The sequence below is a fragment of the Cupressus sempervirens genome, chromosome 6, assembly GCF_028749045.1.
Source record: "Cupressus sempervirens isolate cs-2001-9-10 chromosome 6, ASM2874904v1, whole genome shotgun sequence".
Lineage (NCBI taxonomy): Eukaryota > Viridiplantae > Streptophyta > Pinopsida > Cupressales > Cupressaceae > Cupressus > Cupressus sempervirens.
The window spans coordinates 423822655-423832568 of record NC_143123.1 but is presented as its reverse complement, the minus strand read 5'-3'; the positions used below and the strand labels follow the sequence as shown (position 1 = coordinate 423832568).

The 9914-nt window shown below is 34.9% G+C and overlaps 1 protein-coding gene across 1 annotated transcript; it reads left to right on the top strand.

The window, feature by feature from the left end:
• The first annotated feature begins 511 nt into the window (after positions 1–511).
• On the top strand, positions 512–3606 carry LOC149552860 (uncharacterized). Its single transcript, XM_089788388.1, has 2 exons — positions 512–834; positions 2460–3606. The coding sequence occupies exon 2, from the start codon at positions 2465–2467 to the stop codon at positions 2927–2929; it is 465 nt and encodes a 154-aa protein (XP_089644514.1). The 5' UTR covers positions 512–834; positions 2460–2464; the 3' UTR covers positions 2930–3606.
• The last annotated feature ends 6308 nt before the right edge of the window (positions 3607–9914 follow it).

Here is a 9914-nt window from a genome sequence, read left to right as displayed (position 1 = left end):
AGAAAGCATAATTTTCCTTTCAAATTCTTATGGATTTATTGTACATATGAATCTAATGATTGCATATGTTCGATCTCTGTATCTTTTATGACTAACCACTCTATTTGAGTTGTGTTTTTTGTGGTTTAGAATGCTATATAAGAAATGATCTCTTGCCTACACCATTGCAATTGCATAAAGAGCTATAAGTGGAAGTTTTCTTCACAAGATTCTTTCCTTCTAATATACCAATGAACTAGATTAATGTACAAGCCTTTTTGAAAATTAATAGAATGAATCTACATTTTCATAAAAAATTTTAAAAAAAGAATGAAATAGAAAAGACTGAAAATATATAATAAATATATAATAGAATGACATGATCCACAAATACTTCTCATGAATTTGACAAGGGGCCTCAATGATTTGACTTTTACCATGGGCTTTTACCGTTCGGCTTTTAGTCCGTGGCTGGTATCGTGGACTCCGAACATCCTAACATTTATGCCAAGTAAGCCCTAAAACATGTTTTAAGCTGAAACGTGTAGACAACCGCTTGGCTTGACCAAACGTGTGAGGAAACATTTTCTAATTGACCAGAGAATGTCTTGTATAAATTGTCGCCTCTGACACTGTAAATGGCTCGCCGAGTATTCCCGGCAACTTTCTGGGAACGGGCGGCCGGCAATTCGAGGGTTTCGAACTGTCGTCGATCCCTTCCATTCCGGCAAAGTTTTGTCCAGATTATTCCAGGACAGCTGGAATTCTAGGGCTCTGCTTCAAATTCTCTACAGATCGATTTAAGAGCGCTCAACCCTTCTGTACAAGTGTCTGCTCAGAGACAATTTCAATCAGGTATGGTTCTCTGCTGCAAAAGGCTTCATTTTCACCGCAAATAGTTCGAATTGAATTTGATAAGTTCTGCATTTTAGAAGGTTTGGGAGGTTGAAGTTGTTCTTATCTTCCGATTTGAATCGAGGGGTCTTGGAAAAATACACGAGTTTAGGCCTGCTATATGCCAGAGTCAACTAAATTTGAAGTGCAAATAGATCTAATTGAACTCAGCATGCTTTGCATTTTAGAATATTAGGGATGGTGAAGCTCTTTTATGTTCCATTATTAATTGAGGGGACTACGAAAGACACAGGAATTTAATCCTGCTATATGCCATTTTAACCTAAAAGATCATTTCTTTGCATTTGATTTACAAATCCTTTTGCTAGACATTATGTTGTCTTTATGCATGTTTTATGCAGTTCGCTGTTTCAGCTTTTCTATGCGAGATTATGCGAGATTATTATGGTTGTAAATATATTTGTAATCATGCTTGCTTGAAATTGGTATATGACGATTGATCCTCTGTGCAAATTTATTTAGATTAACTCTAGGGGTGTTTCAAATTTTCTGCAGATTGATTTTAAGAGTGTTCAACTCTATTGTGGAAGTGTCTGTTTAGAGGGTTTTCGGTTCAGATGACTTCATTTTTGCCGCAATAGGCTCCAATTGATTTCAGCATGCTCTGCATTTCAGATTGTCAAGGATAGTGAAGTTTTTTACTCTTCCATTATGAATTGAAGGGACTATGAAAGACACGAGATTAAGCCCGTTATAGGCGAGATTAACCTAAAATAATATCATTTCCGTGCGTTTAGTTTCAAATTTCTTTTTGTCAGACATTTTGTTGTCTTAATGTATATTTTATTTAGTTCGCTGTTTGATATTATCACAACTGCAAATATCTGTAATCGTGCTTGCTTGATATCGGTATGCGGCGCTTGATCCTCTGTTCAAGTTTCATTGGAGATTTAGGTCTGCAAATCTTTATATTAGGTTCTCTTGCTTTATAAAAGCGCTTTGTGAGATGCCTGTCTTTTAGATAGCTTTTATAGCTATCATATATTTGCAGAGGCATCTAGTGTCAAATTATATACTCCGTGTTAGAAAGAATGAGACGCCGTAGACATTCAAGCTTTAATTTCATTTAGTTTTATTGCGATCTTTAAACTGCACTACGTTGTGATCTGAATTGGAAGAGATGTCTGTAAGTTGTGGAGCTTTGCTTGTATTAGATTTTTGTTATGGAATCTTGTGCTACTTTCAAAGCCTTTTTTAAAGCGTTAGTCTTCTGATATTCTGTAGCACTAATGCTCATTAATAAGATAGTCGATTCGGTAATAAATTGGGTGATTTTGCTCATGGAACTCGTAAATTAGAGGGTCCTGCTACGGTTTTGATTGAGTTTGTAACAGTTGCATTTGCTTTTAAAATGCCCTGTAGACAATGATCTTAGAAACAAAAATCTTAGAAATTTGCATTTATAACCTAACATATAGATCGTTTTGTGAGAATTTTATGTTAAAACTGAACAACCTTCCAAACAGTACCTGTACAGGCAATAATCTAAACAATTAAAATACGCTTTGATCGGCAACAGATCATAATGGGCTAAAAGCATTTTATCTAATCTCATTTTTCTGCAGAAACTATGATTGAGGAATCCAGTTCAAATGTTGGGAATTCACGGACTCAGCCCTTGCTGACAAAGGAGCACGGGAGCCGCAAGTTTGGTGAAGTTGCAGGTGGTGTTACTGCTGACTGTGCAGCTGTTGCTTGTTGTCCCTGTGCGCTGTTGAATTTGGCTGTTCTTGCCTTTGTGAAGTTGCCTGCAGGTCTCTGCAAAAAGGCATGGAGAAGAATAAGAAGAAAGCGGAGAAAGAAAAGCAAAGCAGCGCAAGGGAAAGATGTTGTAAATGAGGATCCTGACATGGAAGACTCCTCTGGGAATTCTTCGCAGGATGAATTGTTGACTCCACGATACAGCACAAACGCTATGGCCACTGAAAAGACTCGTGTCAGTACTGAAAAAGTTTGGGAGGAAGTTACAGGAAAGAGTTATGTGGGGTTCTGGAGGAATCTTTCTAATAGGGATCATAGGGAGCAGACACCCTGACTCTGGTTCAGAGGACCGTTCAAAGTAGAGTGTCTAAAATCTTCTTACCCACGAGCACTTTATAATGATGACGAGGGAAAACCCTTCTTGCAGAAATTCTGAGGATTTGTTGATTCCTTGTACGATGATCTATTCTTTGAGTGTGGAGGCGGAGGTTTGTGTTAAGATTGCTTCCCTTCTCATTCGCTGACATGCTATCCGGTTTGGAGAGATGTTGATGTATGGAATTGGTGCCTTTATACAGCTAAAATCCTTCATGAAGGTGGCGATTTTGTATTTTCTATCATATTGAGCAACAAATGTGTATATTTCTTAAGGGATGCTTTTTGTAAAATTCTGGAGTCGGACTGAGTACTCATTTATTGAACTTTGCTTCGCGATACTTCAACGAATAGCTTTTTCTCTGTTTTTTATATGCATGTGATTTGAGTCATCCAAACAAAGTGGCTTAAATCCATGATCCGTCGGTGTTTTGCAGAATGTCTGGATAAAGGTTGGCGTTTTAGTGTTTGTATGAACTTTGGACATAGCATAGAGGTGAAGTTCAGGTGCCTTCTGCTGTATTTTACCATTTTAGCTGTCAGTGTACATATTGAAATATGAGGTAAATATTGTGTAAATGAATACGAAGATTTTTAATTGTAGAGTCCCTTTAAACAATGGGACTTCCTGCCCAATTGTATGAATATTTTATTCCTCTGTTGCGGCATGTAAATATCATCTCCTTATGAGCTTAAATTTCCATTCTATAAGGATAAGTTTGGTTTAAGACTACATAGAACATTTTCAAATTAATTTGCTATCCCCATTTTTCATATCCTAGGAAATATTTTGTTTATATTGAAGAGCATACTTTCTTTATAGAAAATTATAAATGGTAATGTATGTCACATCAGCTCGAACTTTCATCTAATATATATGATTGAATGGTTTTTATTTTTGAGTCTAGATTCATAACCATTCAAAGGAAGGCATTGAAATTTGAAACAGACATTTCTGAAAAAGATCCATGATTGCAAGAAAATTCTAGACTCCATTGCAAGGAAATTCTAGATTCCCAAATATTGCCAGCATTGCACTCTCTTAGTCTACTAAATAAAGACCGGGCAGTGATCGAACGTTAACAGCTAGTGGAACAAGGATATACCCCTTGGCTTTCGGTGTAGCACAAGAACATAGTAGCCGCCCAAAGAGATCAGAGAGCACAACTTCTGAAGACCGTGATAGTCAGTCAGCCTTTCTATAGAGGAACGACTGCCCAATCATAAGGACAAGGCTTTGAGCAATCTTTTCAATAATCCGATCTTCAAAAGCAAGACAATGGAGTGGAATACATTGAAATTGAATGAATGAAAGATTTTAATAATGTCTATAAGGTTAAAATAGTCTATGGGACTTTCTAATTAGCACACACTCTAAGAATAAGATGCAATGTCTCAAGCACCTCTGTAACTTCTTTTTTAAATCTCTTCTTCAACAATGTATTTTGATCATAAGATTTGTTGGTCTGTCTAGCTGTGCTTCTTCAAATAGGGTACATAAATTGTTTGCTTTTAATATATTTCAATAATTAGGACGGATGTCATTGTATGCTGTACACTTCATAAATAAAATATCGCTCTGTCTCTACCATATCCATGTTGCAAAATAGACATATCCTTTCTTCACATTCTTCCTTAAATATCAACCATCTACCTATTTCATAAGAACTAGTCCTACATTGACCATTATTGCTCATAACATTCGTCAAAAGCCATACAAAATGCTCCAACTAAATCAGACGATATCCTTGCACCAAAAAGTGATTAAATGCTTTGCACATAAACAGTTGATGCTTGAAAAGCAATGACCAAATCGAGGACTTTTAATGGACGCAGAAGTCTAAGCTCAAATTTGCAGCTTTGGTTTAACAGTTCAAGCTCTATGTCAAAAAAATAAAACCCAACTCCAAAGTCTCAGCTTAAAAAATAACCCCATTCCACACGGATGCATCCCTGAGCGTCTAAGTGATGTCCCCAGTGTCACAGAGATTCCAGGAATTTGGGGAGGACATCCCCCTTTCAAAACTGGATATCATGTTCCATTTGGTATATAGAATTAGAAAAAATAACTTCAAAGGGGAAAAATTTCAAAAAGTTAATCATGGAAGATATTTATTGCAAATTCACAACATTATGTCAACTAATTCTTGCCGTCTCCAGAACCTCATTTTCCAATCCTGAAAACTCGGAGAAACACTGTTAAAAGGCCTGAGGGAATCACTAGGAATCTCGGAGAGAACAGAACAAATATCAGTAGGTGTGGATTCTGAAGAACACTTACTTGAATGCTTGCGGAGTGCCCTGCCCATAGCTTTGGAAAAGTCATTTCCACTGTTGCATAGAAGACTAATCTGCTTGACAGTCAAGTGCCGCGTTGAAATTTGGCCGCTTTAGATGCTGACAGTTTTTTAAATTCTGGTAGACTTTCCCGTGAATTTTCTCAAGGATGAGTGACAGTTGGAAACAGTTTGGAACAACCCCTACTAGCATCAGAAAACAGATGCTATCGATATTCAGAACGTGATATTTATTTTGGACAGTAATTTTGACCTTTATCAAAAGACATAGGTACTAAACAAACAAATCTGAATGGAAAATGGCAAAGTTCTGTGTCCTTCTAGACATACCCTATGTAAGAATACTGAAATGAGATATTTAAATGATGTTCTGAAGTGGTACATATTGAAGTCTATCAACGCCTGCAAAGTGTAGAAAGAGATGATATTTGCTCTTAGGCATGGAAATAATCAAGATATTCCTGCTGGCATGTCTGATTCATACTCATATTCAGAGAGCCCATTTTAAAATTTTCAATTCCCATGCCTGAGGAATTCTTTTTGCTGTACCCGCCTACTCAATTACGGGTCGGTGAAGCTGTTGAAACTTCAAAATTATAAATTAACGAACTCAGTTAAAACTTCAGCATATCTGTGACTCATACCCAAGAAAACAGGATTGCCATACCCGTGTACCTGATTTTGCATCTTGTTCTCAACCTGTACCTGAATTGGCAGCTTTAAGTTGTCAGTAAAGCTCAGTGAGTCCAAAAAAGGTTTGTGCAAAACCCCACCGCATGAAGCCAAAATAGTGATGGAGGAGAAAAAGAAGTGAGCCCAATTTATAATATTTCAATTATTATTGACACATAAATACAATTAGCAAAAATTTAATAAAATAGATAGAATTAAAATTTTAAACTCCATAAAAGTTTTGAACCACAGAATGAACAAACTTCCATGAAGATTAAGGAGGACTTTTCACGTTAATAACCAGTTTCCAACTTAGTTCACCAGTATTTTCAATAGCTACTAAAACATCATAACCCTCCATGTCACTATTTGCAGCAATCCCCATAAACTAAAAGGCAAAAATAGTGAATTGACGTAGTAGTACCTTTTCTAGTTCCACCAATCTCTGCATCTCGTAGATTACGTCGTCAAAAACTATAACATTAATCTTATAAAACCTCATGAGGAGGAAAAGGCCATTTGCCAACTTTATTCGCCTTATTCAAACTTCAAAGCTCTAATATACAACTTAGATTAGTTGAGAAATTCAACTGCTTCCAAATCTAAATTTTGAAAAATGAGATTATCAAAGAAAGAAAGAACAACTTCCAAAGAGCACTTAGCCTGTAAGATTTCTTTCGGAAAGCTTAGAACATTTTGCCAAATATACCCTATGGCTTTGATTGTCTTTGAAAATTTGACGATTTCTCTCCAACTAAATTTACTAAAGAATGACTATATATCCCATGCAATCGTGTAACGCCCCGCCAAGGGATCCAAAAGAATTAACCTAAAGTTTTACTAAGTTTGTTAAATTTTTTTTTTTTTTTAAAGTATAACATACACATCAAACACATAGTAGCGGAAGCAATAACATGTAATCATCAACAAACATACATAACAAGTTACATTCTTTAAAGATCCCAAAATGTTGAGTCACATTTAAATTTAATTAATTCTAAGTCTAACCACTACAACATCCACATGAAAGAATAATAATAAAGTCCAATGTCCACAATATACATTTGTTTCAAATGCCTCTTGGCAAATTAATTCAGAATGCTCAATCATCCACTGTACATGTCACAGGGTATGAAAGGCTTAAAAGAATATACATATGTAAAAATAAAAATGCATCAACCTCCACGAATCCACGATACAAAGTACAGTAAAAATAAATGAAACCATTCACCATACATGATACATCCATACATCCATAATGATAAAACATCTATCATAAAATCTAACCATCCATCATAATAATCCAAGAACATAGTGAAGGTAAATGCCAACCAAGAAAGCTCCAGCCACGGCGACTATGGATGGATCTCAATGGTAAGAGTAAAAGCACTACCGCCTGACCACGTGGAACCTAAATGGTCCACTCCCACCGCGCTGAGGAGATAGTCTCAAGTCCCAAAAAGGTATCAAAACACAAAACAAAAGTACTCTTTAAGTCTGGAAAATCCTAAAAGTATACTAACTCAAGGGTTCCAACACATAGATCGACATCTAGACCCAGAGGCACCACAAAGACACACGTAGGAAACCTACTATGCAAGCAAGAAAGTGTCATCGCAAAAGTCACGTTGGAAGTTACCCGAGCAATCCCTTAGGAATCTCGGGTCCCCTATGATCCTGCGGCCACTAGTATCCTCTCATACTGACAAGGCATACTACGAAATGCAAGGTCGTAACCAAGCGTTCTCTCTACCCCATCCTAGTCTGTACTAGCACTCAAGGCATGGGAGAGAACATACAGTTATCTTATTAGGTTCATTTAAGTCAGTATTTAGGTGAGATGTTTTCACTTATTAAAAAAAACAACTTACAATGAGTCATGCCCAGAGCCACTTCGGGTCTCCCGTCCCTCATTGCAAGCCACTTCCCGACACTACACATAGATAACCTACCCTAGGCTCATGACAACACAAAATAAAAATCACCTCAGTCCTATACAAGCGACTGAAAGCATCATAAATATAATCCACAATAATCACATCAGTTCTCCACGAGCAACTGATAAGCATCAAATAATAATCATGATGATCACAACAGTTCTCTATCAGCAACTGAAGGCATCCATGATAAATCACAATATCCAAAGGTTCTCCAACAAGTAACCAGAAAGTATCCCAATAATAAACCACAATACTGATCGAAACTCAAAAATGGTTAAGTTAGGTATCTCATAACCATACACCTCAGTTTCACACAAGGAGACTAGAAAGCAAAAACAAACAGTAAATCCAAATATGTCATAGAGCATACTAATCACATCACCATGGTTGGGTTTAAAAGATCGAGCCCAAATCAACATAACATCACATTCATATAACCCCCGAGCCTCTGATAAACGTCCTATAACTGGCCAACAATCTAGTAACTCCCAACATCCAAATACAGATAGCATAAAAACAATAGTTCAGTATCATAGTTCGATACGTTTTCAGAAAACACACTAGGGTTTAAGTTAACGTTCAATTCGCATTTCAATGTACGTTTCTAGTGTAGAAGTTTTTCATTATTACCCTTATGCTTAAACCCAATTATAAATATAAGATTACTCTCATATTAAAAGCCAATTTTCCCTTTTAAAAAATGATCTAAAAATCTTTAATTAATTAATTTTAATTTTAATTTATTTTTAAAAATAATAATCAATAATGATTTAAATAAAACAACTACTATTTTATTAAAAACCATTATTTAACCTTTAATAATAATAACTCCTATTATTATTAAACATCATTCTTAATTAAATTACTTAATGTTTTATTTAAATAAAAATTATATTTGTATAATCATTATATAAATATTAATAAAATTTAACATTTAATTCTATCAATGAAATTAATTTACAACTTATTTTAAAAAAACCTAATTCCAATTTAAATTAAAAAAAACCGAATACCAAACTGTGAATCGGCATCATATTTAAAAGTTTTTTTTAAAACATATATATATATATATATATATATATAACAGCGATTTATTAAATTGTTGCCTGCAGCTAATAAACTGCAGTGCACGACTGCTGTCGCAGTCGGCTTGCCTGTAAAAGGTATGGGTGGGGGTATACCCCCGCCCAATAATTTTTATTATTATTTTTTTTTAATATATATTTTTTAATATTTAAAAAATTTCTTCTAATATTAATTAATTTCTTCTTCTTTTTAAATTTATTTATTTATGTTATTAAATTTATAAATAAACAAATTTATTAAACAAATTATTATTATTATTATTATTTGAAATTGTTTCTTTCTTTAATCTGATAGAGAAAATAATTCCAACCCTACGAATTTTCTTTTTAATTTCAGGCCCCACCCAAATAAATACAATAATTCCTTAATCCAGAAACGAGGGTCTCTCCATTTTTCTTTTCTAATCCCTACGTGTACAGAAGTTTAATTGACAAGTATCTATTAATTTTCAATATTGGAATGTATAAACTTTCATCACAGAGAATCTACAGTCACGAAGAAGACAGGAAGTAGGAAAATTGCGTAATTTAATCAGTGATCACAAGACCCTACCTGACCCTGATGCTAATTCGAAAACTCTGAAAAATTGTGAGAGAGTTTGCTCCTCTCAATAAATTTCTTTTGAAAACTTTCCTAGAATTCTCCTTCTGAAATTCCCTGCCAAAAGATGTCTCCAAAATTCTTGTCTTCCCCAAAATTATTTTCCAAATTCGCTGTCTCTCAAAAATGAACCCCAAAGTTGTGATAAGGAGTTTTCTCCTCAAATCGGAGCACTAATTGTGCGTTCACTCGAGAGGACTCCTTGCTCCACTGAGTTAACTCTAAAATAACTTGTATTAATCTTTGCTTTATCTTTTTAATGCACATTAAGTTGAATTATTAAATAACTTTATTTAATATTCCACTTGACTTCTATTTTAAATTAATTAATTATTTTAATCTTATGTGC